The sequence below is a fragment of the Macaca thibetana genome, chromosome 1 (genome assembly GCF_024542745.1).
Source record: "Macaca thibetana thibetana isolate TM-01 chromosome 1, ASM2454274v1, whole genome shotgun sequence".
Classification (NCBI taxonomy): Eukaryota; Metazoa; Chordata; class Mammalia; order Primates; family Cercopithecidae; genus Macaca; species Macaca thibetana.
Genome location: NC_065578.1, coordinates 10,689,766 through 10,705,499, shown reverse-complemented (window position 1 = coordinate 10,705,499; position 15,734 = coordinate 10,689,766). Strand labels below are relative to the sequence as shown.

Sequence of the window (15,734 nt, the reverse complement as noted above, 5' to 3'; positions counted from 1 at the left end):
AGGTCCTACCACAGGATGCCTGTGTGCTCCCATGGGAGGACAGGTGACACTGCAGGTCAGCATGGTGGCAGGTGGCAGTGGGGCCAGGAGAGCAGTGGGTGATGTATGGAGAGAGGCTGGATGTGGTACTTGGGGAGGGACAGCCTCTCCCGAGAGGTGACTTTTGGACAGGGACTTGAATCTTGAGACGTTGTCTCGCACGTGAGGAGCTGGGGAAAGCATTCTAGGCAGAGGGAACAGCAAATGCAAAGGGCCTGGGATGGAAAGGGGCCTGGTATGCTACAGGGACAGCCAGGTGACCACTGCAACCCCTGAGGAGCTATCAAGGCAGGGAGCAGCTCCTGCGCCCGTCATTTTGCCAATGTTCTGCACTCCCCAGCCCTGGGCAGAGACCCATCTGAGCAGGTGGGTGAAAATAGACAGCAGTTTTTTTTCTTTTTTTTTCCTTTTTTTGAGACAGAGTCTCGCTCTGTTGCCCAGGCTGGAGTGCAGAGGCATGATCTTGACTCACTGCAACCTCTGCCTCTGGGTTCAAGCGATTCTCCTGCCTCAGCCTCCTGAGTAGCTGGGACTACAGGCGCCCGCCACCATACCCAGCTAATTTTTTGTACTTTTAGTAGAGATGGGGTTTCACCGTGTTAGCCAGGATGGTCTTGATCTGCTGACCTTGTATCTGCCCACCTCGGCCTCCCAAAGTGCTGGGATTACAGGTATGAGCCACCGCACCTGGCCAGAGGTTTCTCAAAGGGGTCTGCTGGCATCCCTCAGGGCCAGGTGCGGTGGCTCATGCCTGTAATCCCAGCACTTTGGGAGGCCAAGGCATGTGAATCACCTGAGCTCAGGAGTTTGAGACCAGCCTGGCCAACATGGCAAAACCCCGTCTTTACTAAAAATACAAAAATTAAGCAGGTGTGGTGGTGCACGCCTGTAGTCCCAGCTACTCGGGAGGTTGAGGCAGCAGAATCACTTGAACCTGGGAGGCAGAGGTTACAGTGAGCCAAGACTGTGTTACTGCACTCCAGCCTGGGCAACAGAGTAAGACTCTGTCTCAAAAAAAAAAAAAAAAAAAGAGGGCCTGCTGGCATCCCCTATGTGAAAAGAGAGAGAAAAGAGAGAAAAGAAGCAGCCGGGCTGATGGGCACCGGCTTGTCTGCCAGGCTTTGTTACCGGGTGTGCTGCTGCTCCTTGGTGGCCACGTAGAAGCTGAAGTCAAACTTCCAGCCCCGCTTGGCATCACAGGCCAAGGTCGTCAGCATCCACTTGCGGGAGGGGCTCGCCGCCTGGAGCAGCCCTACTGTAGACATACAAGCGGTCAGCTTCTTGGTGAAGTTACCAAAAGGCGCTCTATACACCTAAGCAGTGGGTTGACAGAGACAAGACATGTGACTCGGAGGGGCTGCCTCAGCCTGGGCCAGCCTCAGGCTCCGTCCCCTCCCTCCTCGGCATAGTTCACCCCATCCCAGTCCTCGGAGTCGGGGACAGAGCCCTGGGCAGAGGCTTGGGAGGCCTGGGTTTGAGTTCAGTGCTTCGGCAAATCCTTTCCTCCTCTGAGCCTCGTTTCTTCCCTCAACGATCGTTCACTGAGTGTCTGTGCCATACCAGGCACTGCGTCAGGCTCTGAGGGGCACGGTCCCTACCCTTGTGGAGCTGGCAATGATGATGGCTTCCAAGAATAAGGAAGATAAGACAGGATAAATGGCAGGGAGAGGAGGACAAGGCAAGAAAGGCGCCGGGGCAGGGCTCTGTGGGGCCCCACAGGGGTGCCGAGACCTGAACGAGCACCAAGGAGTCAGCCACACACGAAGCCGAAGGAAAAGCTTTTCAGGCAGTGGGAACGGCACACGCAGAGGCTTAGAGGCAGGGAAAGCCTCAGAGACCTCATCTTCCAAATGGAAATATAAATCCTGAACAAACAAATTGGCACGTGTCCCTGTCACCATGGAGGGTGTACCATGTTAAAGAAACACGAATGAGCCTGGGCAACACAGAGAGACCCCGTACCTACAAAAAATAAAAGACAAAACTAGCTCGTGTGGTGGTGTGTGCCCGTGGTCACAGCTACTCAGGAGGCTGACGAGAGAGGCTCGCTTGAGTCCAGGAGGTGGAGGCTGCAGTGAGCTATGATCGTGCTACTGCGCTCCAGCCTGGGTGACGGTGCAAGCCCCTGTCCTCCCCCCAACCCTCCCAAAAAAAGAAAAAGAAAAGAAACAAATGACCCCCACGAAGGGGAAAACTCAAGTGTGGGCCTGGGGACTCCTTTCTGCGGTGCTGGAGCAGCTACCAAGGACAGCAAGATTCCTGGCCGCCACTGCCCGAGGAGGGACTGTACCCAGGCGTTCTGCACTGCACAGGCCTCACCTCACACACCTCCAACAATGCTGGCTGGTGCTTGTCACATCCCCATGTCACGGATGAAGAAACTGAGGCTCAGAGAGTAAGCAATCTGCCCAAAGACACACAGTTAATAAATGGCAGAGCCACGATTTGAATCCAGGCCTGGCTGACTCCGAAGCCCATGCTGCCACCACTTGGCAGGTTCCTGTCACAGACAAGGCTGGTTTGGGGCAGGGGGGGTCTTCATCCTCAAAGCTGCTTCTCCCTATGTGGCCAGTGCCCACCAGTGTGGCCCTGAGGGCCCCCTGCCCCCAGTGGTGGTGGCTCGCTTCACGATAGCCCAGGCTCACCTGGAAGGAGGGCACCTCTCCATCCCCAGGCGACACAGCCTGCCAAGGAGCAGGCAGGCTGGCATTGAGGGAGAGCCTGTAGACAGCGGGGTGGCCTTGACTCTTCACTTTAGAGATGTACACGGTGCCCAGGAAATCTATGGACAAATAAAGGATGAAAGAGAGGTGGACTTGACCTTGACTGGCTTCTCCTGACCCTGGAGCAGCCCACCCTCAGCTCTGTCGACTAATGAGCTCAGTCCTGGCCTTGGGCTCATCTCAAAATGCTGGCTGTGCCCCTCTCTACTGGACCAGGCCCATGGCAATAATAGTGGGGGAGGTGGTGGGCACAGGATGGGGTGGCAGGGATGGTGGGGGAGGTGGTGGGCACAGGATGGGGTGGGAGGGGTGGTGGGGGAGGTGTTGGGCACAGGGATGGGGTGGCAGGGATGGGGGGGGAGGTGGTGGGCACAGGATGGGGGGGAGGGGGTGGTGGGCACAGGGATGGGGTGGCAGGGATGGGGGGGTGGGGGCACAGGGATGGGGTGGGAGGGATGGTGGGGGTGGGATGGGGGGGGGCACAGGGGTGGGGATGGGGGGGATGGTGGGGGATGGTGGGGGGGAGGTGGTGGGCACAGGGATGGGGTGGGAGGGATGGTGGGGGAGGTGGTGGGCACAGGGATGGGGTGGGGGATGGTGGTGGGGGGGGGGGGGGTGGGGGGATGGGGGGGGTGGGGGAGGTGGTGGGCACAGGGATGGGGTGGGGAGGGTGGTGGGGGAGGTGGTGGGCACAGGGATGGGGTGGGTGGGGGAGGTGGTGGGGGGATGAGGTGGGAGGGATGGTGGTGGGCACAGGATGGGGTGGGAGGGATGGTGGGGGAGGTGGTGGGCACAGGATGGGGTGGGAGGGATGGTGGGGGGGGAGGTGGTGGGCACAGGATGGGGTGGGAGGGATGGTGGGGGAGGTGGTGGGCACAGGGGGGGGGAGGGATGGGGGGAGGTGGTGGGCACAGGATGGGGTGGGAGGGATGGTGGGGAGGTGGTGGGCACAGGATGGGGTGGGGGGATGGTGGGAGAGGTGGTGGGGGGATGGGGTGGGGGGATGGGAGGTGGTGGGCACAGGATGGGGGGTGGGGGGGGGGTGGGGGAGGGGGGGGGAGGGATGGTGGGAGAGGTGGTGGGCACAGGATGGGGTGGGAGGGATGGTGGGAGAGGTGTTGGGCACAGGATGGGGGGGAGGGATGGTGGGAGAGGGGTGGGCAGGGATGGGGTGGGGGGATGGTGGGGGAGGTGTGGGCACAGGGGATGGGGGGGATGGGGGTGGGAGGGGATGGTGGGGGGAGGTGTTGGGCACAGGATGGGGGGGGGGTGGGGGGTGGGGGAGGTGGTGGGCACTGGGATGGGGTGGGAGGGTGGTGGGGGGGGGTGGGCAGGGGATGGGGTGGGAGGGATGGTGGGGGAGGTGGTGGGCACAGGATGGGGTTGGGAGGGGTGGTGGGGGAGGGGTGGGCACAGGGATGGGGTGGGGGGAGGGTGGTGGGCACAGGATGGGGTGGGAGGGATGGTGGGGGGGAGGTGGTGGGCACAGGGATGGGGTGGGAGGGATGGTGGGGAGGTGTTGGGCACAGGATGGGGTGGGAGGGATGGTGGGGGAGGTGGTGGGCACAGGATGGGGTGGGAGGGATGGTGGTGGGAGGTGGTGGGCACAGGATGGGGTGGGAGGGATGGTGGGGGAGGGTGGTGGGCACAGGGATGGGGTGGGAGGGGATGGTGGGGGAGGTGGTGGGCACAGGTGGGGTGGGAGGGATGGTGGGGGGGGTGGTGGGCACAGGATGGGGGGTGGGGGGGATGGTGGGGAGGTGGTGGGCAGGGGGATGGGGTGGGAGGGATGGGGGGGGAGGTGGTGGGCACAGGATGGGGGTGGGGGGGGGGGGGGGGGTGGTGGGTGGGGGGGTGGGGGGGAGGGATGGGGGGAGGTGGGGCACAGGATGGGGGGGGGGATGGTGGGGGAGGTGGTGGGCACAGGGATGGGGGGGGGAGGGATGGGGGGGAGGTGGTGGGGGATGGGGTGGGAGGGTGGGGGGGGGGGGTGGGCACAGGATGGGGTGGGGGGGTGGTGGGGGAGGTGGTGGGCACAGGTGGGGGGGGGGGTGGTGGGGGGGTGGGGGATGGGGGTGGGATGGGGGGGGAGGTGGTGGGCACATGGGATGGGGGGTGGGGAGGGGTGGTGGGGGATGGTGGTGGGCATGGGGATGGGGTGGGAGGGGGTGGGGGGGGTGGGGGGGTGGGCACAGGGATGGGGTGGGAGGGGTGGTGGGGGAGGTGGTGGGCACAGGGATGGGGGGTGGGAGGGGATGGTGGGGGAGGTGGTGGGCACTGGGATGGGGTGGGGGGATGGTGGGGGAGGTGGTGGGCACAGGGATGGGGTGGGAGGGATGGTGGGGGGGGTGGTGGGCACTGGGATGGGGGGGAGGGATGGTGGGGGAGGTGGTGGGCACTGGGATGGGGAGGGGGAGGGATGGTGGGGGAGGTGGTGGGCACTGGGATGGGGTGGGGGGGATGGTGGGGGAGGTGGTGGGCACAGGATGGGGTGGGAGGGGTGGTGGGGGTGGGGGGGGGATGGGGTGGGGGGGGGGGGTGGTGGGTGGGGATGGGGTGGGAGGGATGGTGGGGGAGGGTGGTGGGCACAGGATGGGGTGGGAGGGGTGGTGGGGGGGTGGTGGGCACAGGATGGGGGTGGGGGGGATGGTGGGGGGGGTGGTGGGGGATGGGGGGGGGAGGGTGGGGAGGGGGGGGGGGGGGTGGTGGGCACTGGGATGGGGTGGGAGGGATGGTGGGGGAGGTGGTGGGCACTGGGATGGGGTGGGAGGGATGGTGGGGGAGGTGGTGGGCACAGGGATGGGGTGGGAGGGGTGGTGGGGGAGGTGGTGGGCACTGGGATGGGGTGGGGGGTGGTGGGGGAGGTGGTGGGCACTGGGATGGGGTGGGAGGGATGGTGGGGGAGGTGGTGGGCACAGGGATGGGGTGGGGGGATGGTGGGGGAGGTGGTGGGCACTGGGATGGGGGGGTGGGGGGGATGGTGGGGGAGGTGGTGGGCACTGGGATGGGGTGGGAGGGATGGTGGGAGGGAGGTGGTGGGCACTGGGATGGGGTGGGAGGGGGTGGTGGGAGGTGGTGGGCACACTGGGGATGGGTGGGAGGGATGGTGGGAGGGGTGGTGGGCACTGGGATGGGGTGGGAGGGGGGTGGGGGGGTGGGGGGGGGGGGGATGGGGGGGAGGGGATGGGGGGGGGGTGGGGGGTGGGGGGGATGGGGTGGGAGGGATGGGGGGGGGGGGGTGGGCACAGGGGGGGTGGGGGGGTGGTGGGGGGGTGGTGGGCACAGGGATGGGGTGGGGGATGGGGGGGTGGGGGGGGGGTGGGGGGTGGGGGGGATGGGGGGGGGGGGGGGGGAGGTGTGGGGGATGGGGGAGGGATGGGGGGGAGGTGGTGTGGATGGGGTGGGAGGGGGGGGTGTTGGGAGGATGGGGTGGGGATGGATGGGGGAGAGGGTGGGAGGGATGGGTGGGAGGGTGGGGAGAGGTGGTGGGACACTGGGATGGGGGGGAGGGATGGTGGGGAGGTGGTGGGCACAGGATGGGGTGGGGGTGGGGTGGTGGGGGAGGTGGTGGGGGGATGGGGTGGGAGGGATGGTGGGAGAGGTGGTGGGCACAGGATGGGGTGGGGGGATGGTGGGGAGGGTGGGCACAGGGGGGTGGGAGGGTGGTGGAGAGGTGGTGGGGCACTGGGGATGGGGAGGGATGGTGGGGAGGTGTTGGGCACAGGATGGGGTGGGGGGGATGGTGGGGAGGTGGTGGGCACAGGATGGGGTGGGAGGGATGGGGGAGGGTGGGCACAGGGATGGGGGTGGGAGGGATGGTGGGGAGGTGGGGGGGGGTGGGGGGGGGATGGTGGGGGAGGTGTGGGCACAGGATGGGGTGGGAGGGATGGTGGGGGAGGTGGTGGGCACAGGGATGGGGTGGGAGGGGTGGGGGGGAGGTGGTGGGCACAGGGATGGGGGGGGGGGGATGGTGGGGGAGGGTGGGCACAGGATGGGGTGGGAGGGGGGTGGGGGAGGGTGGGGGATGGGGTGGCAGGGGGGGGGAGGGGTGGGCACAGGATGGGGTGGGGGGGAGGGGTGGGGGAGGTGGGGGCACAGGGATGGGGTGGCAGGGATGGTGGGGGGGTGGCACAGGGATGGGGTGGGAGGGATGGTGGGGGAGGTGGTGGGCACTGGATGGGGTGGGAGGGGTGGTGGGGGAGGTGGTGGGCACTGGGATGGGGTGGCCCAGGTAGCGGAGGTGACAGTGATGAAGGGCATCCTGGTGAAGGTGTGCCAGTGACGGTTCAGGGCTGGTGCTGGGAGTGACAGTGGTAGGACAGAGGTGGTGACAGTGCCATAGGGTGACAGGGACAGACAGAGCTGCCTGATGGGGGATTCATTCCCCCAGCACACTTGTCCCAGCACCCACCTCTGAGGGAAACTCCAGCAGGGATAAGCCAGTGTTCGGGGCCCGGGACGCCTGCCTCTGCCCCTGGACACTCAGGATGGCTTTGGTGCACAGGTAGGGCTTAGGGGGCACCACAGACCAGGGTGTCGCGGGAGCCTACTGTCCTGGCAGGATGGCAGGTGAGGGCCCCAAATTCACCCCCCATCCCCAGCTCCTCTGCAGTGACCAGGAACACAGAGTGTCCATCTTGAAGTAGAATCCAGAAGGAATTTTATCTGCTCCCCTTACAGGACCCCCAACCCTAGCACCAGGGAGGATTTCCCCACCCTCCACCCCCCGTGCTCACCCTGCAGGGTGGCCTCAGGCTGGCTGGCCCAGGGAACCCCCGAGCCTCGCCTCTTCTTCTCCAGGGACGTCCGGATGTTGTTCTGCAGGCTGTGGGGCTTCTCCTGGAACAGACCTGCCCCGCAACGCCACGTCAAGGACAGCAGGACAGCAGGGCATCCCGGGCTGGGCCCGATGGGCAGAGGCAAGAGGCTGGGATCTGACACAGTCTCAGGAACTGGGGCCCAGGGACTGGAGGGGGTGGGTGTGTGGGGGTCAGAAACTAGGAAGAACTTTTAAAAAATCAAATACCAAACTTTTAGGAATTTTAGGCCCAGAGAAAGGCACCATCAGCCTGCCCAGAGAAAAACACTGAAACGCTCCCTGCTCACCCTCTCTGTGCCACTCTGCCCCCTGCTCACCCTCTCTGTGCCACTCTGCCCCCTGCTCACCCTCTCTGTGCCACTCTGCCCCCTGCTCGCCCTCTCTGTGCCACTCTGCCCCCTGCTCGCCCTCTCTGTGCCACTCTGCCCCCTGCTCGCCCTCTCTGTGCCACTCTGCCCCCTGCTCGCCCTCTCTGTGCCACTCTGCCCCCTGCTCGCCCTCTCTGTGCCACTCTGCCCCTGCTCGCCCCCTCTGTGCCACTCTGCCCCTGCTCGCCCTCTCTGTGCCACTCTGTCCCCTGCTCGCCCTCTCTGTGCCACTCTGCCCCCTGCTCACCCTCTCTGTGCCACTCTGCCCCCTGCTCGCCCTCTATGCCACTCTGCCCCCTGCTCGCCCTCTCTGTGCCACTCTGCCCCTGCTCGCCCCCTCTGTGCCACTCTGCCCCTGCTCGCCCTCTCTGTGCCACTCTGTCCCCTGCTCGCCCTCTCTGTGCCACTCTGCCCCCTGCTCGCCCTCTCTGTGCCACTCTGCCCCTGCTCGCCCTCTCTGTGCCACTCTGCCCCCTGCTCGCCCTCTCTGTGCCACTCTGCCCCCTGCTCGCCCTCTCTGTGCCACTCTGCCCCCTGCTCGCCCTCTCTGTGCCACTCTGCCTCCTCTGTTGGATAGGGATGATACCACACTTCCCTTGGGGGTGGAACATCACATCCTCTGCATCCAATTAACAGGAGTGACTGTTAGGGTGACCCAAGGTCATCAGCTGGCAAACATGTTGGGAGACATATATGCCCGTTTTGCTTCAAGCATTGTGTGTTAGCCCTTTGGGTTTTTAAAATTAGAAATGAGAGAACTGCACCTTCAAAGTTTTAATCCTCACAGCCATCCTGAGGCTGTTCCCATGAACCCCACTTGATGGAGTGGAAAGCAGAGGTGAAGGGACCTGCCCAGAGAGGGACTTGCCTCCCCATTGGGGTCTGGCCTTGCCTGCCCCTTGTAAAGCCGAAGCACTCTGCTGCACTCTGAAGGGGTCCCTCTAAAAGGCAGTTCTCAGAGGAAGAGGTACAGGGAGCAGGGGCTGGGCTCTGGCTGGGGTCCTGGCTGGGGTCTGGCTGGGGTCCTGGCTGAGGTCCTGGCTGGGCTCAGGCTGGGCTGTGGTTGGGGTGCTGGCTGGGCTGTGGCTGGGGTCCTGGCTGGGGTGCTGGCTGGGGTGCTGGCTAGGGTCCTGGCTGGGCTGTGGCTGGGGTGCTGGTTGGGGTCCTGGCTGGACTCTGGCTGGGGTCCTGGTTGGGCTCTGGCTGGGGTGCTGGCTGGTGTCCTGGCTGGACTGTGGCTGGGGTCCTGGCTGGGCTCTGGCTGGGGTCCTGGCTGGGCTCTGGCTGGGCTCTGGCCTGGTCTTGGCCCCAGATGTTGTCAGGGAGCTTTGGGGTTTGTCCATCTGTGGAAGGGGAGCAGGCCCTTTGGGCAGGCCGGAGGCCTGTGGTGGCGGTGATGATCAGGAGCAATGCCACGTCCTGGCAGTTGGGGAGAGGAGCTGGGGACGTGGCCGGGGCTGGCTCCGAGGTGCGAGGGGCTCTTCCGGTGCCTCTCAGAGCTGCAGTGGATTATCACACATTTGGCTGCCATTGCCAAGGGGAAGGCTAGGTTAATCTCAGCACTGCCCTAATTAAATAAAGGCAATTACAGCAGCCAGCAGATCCGCTCCTGTGAGCTGGAAGCTCTCACCCAGGCATCTTCTCATTTGGTTTCTAACTGCCCTGGCAAAGTGAGATGACCTTGGGTTGACTTTGCCTGCCCCCACCCTGCTCCCCCTCTGTAAAACGCGGCCTGGGCCAGCTACCTCAAAATCAAGGAGCCATCTCTATCTTCCCTCCTGGCTCATTCCCAACTCTCACTCCGTCACCAAGTCCTAAGGAAACCGCCTCCTAAAAACCTCTTGACTCCACCACCGCTGCCGTCAGCATGCTGGTCCCAGCGCCACCAACTCTCCTCTAGAATACTCCACCAGCCTTCTACCCAGCCTCCCAGCCAGCTTCCACCCCAGTGCCCCAGTCACCTCCACACAGCACCTGGGAGACTCCATCACCCCGCTTCTCCACTTAAACCACGTGACTAGTTTCCAGTGACAATTAGAATAAAATCCAGACCCCTCACTTCAGCCCACCCGCCCTATCCCAGTCCACTGGGCCAGCCTAGCTCCTGCAACTGCCTCTCTCAAATGTGGCCTTGGTCTTTCCCACCTCTGGTGCTCTCCTCTGCCTAGACTCCTCCCTCCTCTCCCCTCCCTGCCTGGCTAACCCCACCCCTTCCCTCCTCTCCCCTCCTCACCAGGCTAACCTCTCCTCTTCCCCCCTCTCCCCTCCCAGCCTGGCTAACCCCTTCCCCCCCTCCCCTCCCAGCCTGGCTAACCCCACCCCTTCCCTCCTCTCCCCTCCTCACCTGGCTAACTCCTCCTCTTCCCTCCTCTCCCCTCCTCACCTGGCTAACCCCTCCTCTTCCCTCCTTTCCTCTCCCAGCTTGGCTAACCCCACCCCTTCCCTCCTCTCCCCTCCTCACCTGGCTAACTCCTCTTCTTCCCTCCTCTCCCCTCCCTGCCTGGCTAACCCCTTCCCCCCCTCCCCTCCCAGCCTGGCTAACCCCACCCCTTCCCCCTCCTCTCCCCTCCCAGCCTGGCTAACCCCACCCCTTCCCTCCTCTCCCCTCCCAGCCTGGCTAACCCCACCCCTTCCCTCCTCTCCCCTCCCAGCCTGGCTAACCCCTCCCCTTCCCTCCTCTCCCCTCCTCACCCGGCTAACCCCTCCCCCCCCCCCCTCCCCTCCCAGCCTGGCTAACCCCTCCCCCCTCCCCTCCCAGCCTGGCTAACCCCACCCCTTCCCTCCTCTCCCCTCCTCACCTGGCTAACTCCTCCTCTTCCCTCTTCTCCCCTCCCAGCCTGGCTAACCCCTTCTCTCCTCTCCCCTCCTCACCTGGCTAACCCCTTCCCCCCCTCCCCTCCCAGCCTGGCTAATCCCTTCTCTCCTCTCCCCTCCTCACCTGTCTAACCCCTCCTCTTCCCTCCTTTCCTCTCCCAGCTTGGCTAACCCCACCCCTTCCCTCTTCTCCCCTCCCTACCTGGTTAACTCCTCTTCTTCTCTCCTCTCCCCTCCCAGCCTGGCTAACTCCTTCCCATTCTTGTGAGTTTTGGTCTAGACGTTACTTCCTCCAGGAAGCCTTCCATGATATGGGCCTCTAAGACACCCTAGTCTTCCTCCACCAAAGCTCAGATCTACTATTACACTGACTAGTCTCTAGAGCTGGAATGTGAGCTCCCTGAGCTTGGGAAGCCTGTGCCGCCTGCCCACTGTACCTCCCCAGAGCCAGCATCCAGCAGGCACCCAGCAAGCATCTGTTGAATGAATTGTGGGAACACGGGGGCTCATCGGTGAGTGGGATTTGCCTGAGGTCAGGCATTGATGGGGAGCCTGGATCCTGTATCTGTCAGACCAACAGCCTTTGGGACCCAGACACCTGAGCGGGCCGGGGACGGCCTGGCTGGAAGCCTCACCTGAACAGGTGATGCAGGAGATGCCCTCAGCGCTCAGGTTATACTTGAGGTCCAGCAGCACCTGGATGTTGGTATCAGGCCGGAAAAGGAGCGGGGCCCGACTGGCAGGGCGGAGCCGGCTGGCGAACACCAGGGACAGGATGAGGATGGAGACGAACAGCCCTGTGAGGAGATGGCGCTACACCAGGCGGGGCTGGGCCCAGGTGGTCCATTCCCAGCGGGGCTCCCAAGTGCCAGGAGACAGCTGCTCTGGTTGTGGTGGAGGTGGGGGGGGGTGTCCTAAGGGCGTGGGGGAAGGCCCTGCATGCCAGCCCGTGGGCATAGCTTACTGGGGATGGTCCTCCAGGGCCAGGGATCAGTTGCTTTGTGGTGTCCCGTGGGGTTTGACTATAAGCTATAATCTAACACTGCTGGACAAGAAGTGGCCGCCACCTAAGAGTACCTCATAGTTTATGAAGAGCTGGTGCACTACTTGATCTCACACAACCCTGAAATCCTGTTGAAGATGACAATAATAATAGCACTTAACATTCACAGAGCACTTACTACATGCCACGTGCTGGGCTGAGGTCTTTATACATACTCTCCAACTACAGCTGCCTTCCTAGCCACCGTTCTCATCCTCAATTACAGAATAGGAACTGAGCGCTAAACAGACTGGAATAGCCAAATTCACACAGCTAGGACGCGGCCACACTGGGACTCAGACTCAAGTGGGTCTAACTCCAGGGCCCATGCGTGGCATGCTCTGTGCTACTGCCCAGTGTGAGTGGCTGGCACACAGCAGGGGCCAATGAGCAACAGCCGCCCGTGACCAGCTTCACTCTGCACAGGAAGGAGCGGGGCGGGTTGGAGAGGGAGAGACCCCAGCCCAGGCCTCTGCCCTGGGGCATCTGCGAGAGGGGGTGGGCTCCCAGTTCCTGTGTGTTTTGGGGGTGGAGCTGCGAGACAGGGGGAGGGGCAGAGGGCCCACTTACCCACAATCACCCAGCGGCTCTTGACGGCTGACCACAGGACCCAGTGGTGCAGCAGCTCCTGCAGCTGCACAATGAGCTGGCCGCGGCTGCCCGTGTTGGAGGCTGGCTGCAGACCTTCGGGGGACACAGACACCAGGGACACGTCTCCCAGCTCCAGTGACACTGCCAGGGCAGAGCAGTGGCCCGTCAAAGCCTGAGTCAAAGCCCACTGTGGTCCATGCTTATTTCCAGGGAAGCCCAGATGCCTGGTGAGGAAGCCCGCAGGCCTCAGGACCAACTTATCAAGCGTTACTCCCCGGGCAGAGGCAGCGCTGGGTCTCGCTGGGGTCAGCAGGGCAGGCCTGTGCCAGCTCTCACCTGGCTCTTCCTCGACCTCCAGCAAGGGGATGTCATCGTCCAGGTAGGGTATGGGACCCTGGGCGGGGCTGCCTCCAACCTGCTCGGGAGCGGCAAACACGTCTCCAGGGAAGTGCAGGGAGCTCTTGCGGCCGCAATTCTGGTGGCAGCTGTGGAGAGAGTAGGGGACAGCGGTGAGCCAGAGGGTCCTGGGTACCCAGGGAGAGGGGGGCAGGGCCCTGAGGATCAGATGAACCCAGGTATCACAGTGCTGCTGACGTCACACACAGGATGAGCACCCCAGACTTCTGGGAGCTGGTCACCTGGTTTCTTTCTAGTATCATCTACCCCAGGGCCCTCAGGTGCCAGTCTTCCTCCAGAGAGACAAATGGGGACAGCAGACATTACCCAGCAAGAGGGGATGACAACACACAGTGGCCCAGGCACTAAGGTGATCAAATCAGGGGACTCATTCCTCTGCTGCTGTGTGGCCCAGGGGCTCTGCCACCAACTTAATACGCAGGGGAGCCAGGAGGAGGGAACAGGGCAGGGCTGAGGGTGTAGCTGCATGGCCGAGGTCTCAGCCGGAGTGAACACATGAGACACACGGCTCACCCTAGGGACTGGGCACCAGAATAATCCTCATGGCTGATACGAGCGCTGTGTGTGTGGCTAATAGCACTGCCACGTGCCAGCAGTGAGCTGGGAGCCCTGCGTGGATTATCTCACTTAATCCTCATGAGACTCACACACAGGGATCACAGCTGTTTCATAGAAAAGGAAACTGAGATGCAGAGGTGAAGTCACCTGCCCAGGGTTCCACGGCTGCCGAGGGAGGAGGTGAGGCTTGGAGCCCACGTCTGATTGACAGGGAACATGACCGCGCCCAATAGGACCACTGGGGAGACAGCCCCAGGCGGGGCGGCGGCAGAGCGGGGGCTTATTTGGTATCTCTGTAGAGATCAGAAAAAGGTGCCTTTTCCCCACAACGCTGCTTCTATGACATGAAACTGTCATGGAAAACAGTCAAATCTGAGCGCCCATGGTACAGAGAACAGTGTCTCTGCCAGGGTACCCGTGTGCAGTGCCAACCCGCACCACCACAGCAGAGTCCTGAAGGGAGAGGATGTGAGTGGGGAGAGCTGAGGAGTCCTGCCTCAGGCCCAAGTCTAAGCTCCTCGCTGGGCCCTCCTCTCCCTCCAGCCCCTCCGGGGCTCACCATGGGCAAGTGGACATTACTGACCACCACTGGCCAAGGCCTTTATCACAATGAGTGAGCGCTGTTCCGAGCCCAGAGCCCCTCCATCCTCCCAGCCCCAGGCAGCCACCCAGGCTTGATTCAACTCCACCACCATCCCCCTCCATCTTCCCAACCACCAGGCCCACAAGACCTTTCCCCCTAAACCTCCAGCAGCAACTCTGAACTGACCCGTTCAACTCTGCACACGGCTCACTACATCTACAGACGAGAACCTGAGGACACTCAACATGGTGGCTGAGAGCATGGGCTCTGGAGGCAGAGTTCTTGGGTTTAAATCCAGGTTCTACTGCCTACTAAATGGGTGACCTTGAAAAAGCTACCGAACCTCCCTGAGCCATTGTTTTCTCATCTGCAGAATGGGCACAGCAAGAGAACCCTGCTCCCAGGGTTCTTTGGGAAGTGAATGGTGATGTCATCAGATCTTGGACCAAAGTGCTTTGCTCACTTCCTGGTGACACTGGTGACTCCAAATTGCAATTATTGGATGGAAGTATCTTCTCCTTCCCTGTTCCCTGCCTAGCACAGGACTGGGCATACAGAAGGCTTTTGGAAGAGAGGGTGGTACGCTGAGTGGCTCACAGAGGCCTGTTGTGGATATCTTGCTTGGGAAGAGGCCCCGCCTGACTTACCTGGTCTGGCAGGAGCTCTCCAGCGGTGCCAGGTAGAGGCTCCAGAGGCCCAGGGCTGCAGGCATGGTGACAAGCACGGCCAGCCAGCAGCAGGACACGATGAGAGACATGAACAGGCCAAAGTCGTGGACGGCTGGGATCTGGTGATGGAAAGGAAGAGAGGGATGTGGGGCTGGCTGGACCTGGAGTCAGTGGGCCTGGGTGCCCCCCTGCAGCCAGAGACACTCAGGATCCCAGATCCGGCCCAGACTGAGGCAGTAGGAGGTGGCCCAGGCTGCCAGAATGCCAACCACCAGCCTCACTGGTGGTGACACCAAGGGCTGGTATCAGGGGACAGGGGACACAGCAGCACAGGAAGGATTCACACCTCGAGTGGAGGCTCTTGTCTATCTGCAGCCCACTGCCCGGAACAGAGCCTGGCACAGAGGCAGTGGTCAGTAGCTGTCATTACGTGAATGAATGGGGGACAGAGGAAGACACATCCCGTTGGACCAAGCCATGTGCTAGTGGGGAGAGGGAGGGAGAGAATTCTGCCACATGAAGGAGGCAGGGACCCTGGGGACTAGGAGCAATGGGTATGTTCCAGAAGTACGACAGGGACCACACAGGGAGGTGCTAGTTGGAAGGAAGCTGTAACCACCAACAGAGCAGCCTGCACTCTGTGAAACACTTTCACCATCATCCTCGCATCTCAGTCCCTGGATAATCCACACATGAGGAAAGCAAGGCTCAGAGAGGTCACACAGCCTGCCCAAGGTCACACAGCAGAAGCTGAACCCAGTTCTGCCTACCTTCCAGAAGTGATTTCTCTAGAAGGACCTGGATAATCCTAAAGCATCTACTGGTTTCCAGAGGGACTACTCAGCCCAGGTCATAAAGTCTCTCAAAGACTTGGGCCAATTCACTGTCTTCCCACACCAAGAACCCAGCCTGGGCTCAATGCCTTCTCCTAAGCCCCACTCAGAGGCAGCAAGAGGAAGTCAGCGCGAGGGAGGAAAACGCAGCCAGAAGCAGGCAGAGCAGGAATGGCCGTGGACTTGGTCAGGCTTCTCACTTATCTGCTGTGTGATCCTGAGGAAGCCACTTTACCTCTCAAGGGTCAAGATTTTTTTTGGAAAATAGGATGGTAATGG

The 15,734-nt window shown here is 62.6% G+C and overlaps 1 protein-coding gene across 1 annotated transcript in view; it reads right to left on the bottom strand.

The window, feature by feature from the left end:
- DISP3 (dispatched RND transporter family member 3) overlaps nt 1–15,734 on the bottom strand; it is a 42,089-nt gene that overhangs the window by 9,962 nt on the left and 16,393 nt on the right. Inside the window, exons 6-12 of the mRNA XM_050789377.1 lie at nt 14,602–14,741; nt 12,733–12,881; nt 12,376–12,537; nt 11,399–11,560; nt 7,499–7,612; nt 2,685–2,821; nt 1,168–1,352 (exon numbers count right to left, since the gene is read on the bottom strand). Of these exons, the coding sequence (XP_050645334.1) occupies nt 1,168–1,352; nt 2,685–2,821; nt 7,499–7,612; nt 11,399–11,560; nt 12,376–12,537; nt 12,733–12,881; nt 14,602–14,741 (1,049 nt within the window). The remainder of the gene's footprint in view (nt 1–1,167; nt 1,353–2,684; nt 2,822–7,498; nt 7,613–11,398; nt 11,561–12,375; nt 12,538–12,732; nt 12,882–14,601; nt 14,742–15,734) is intronic.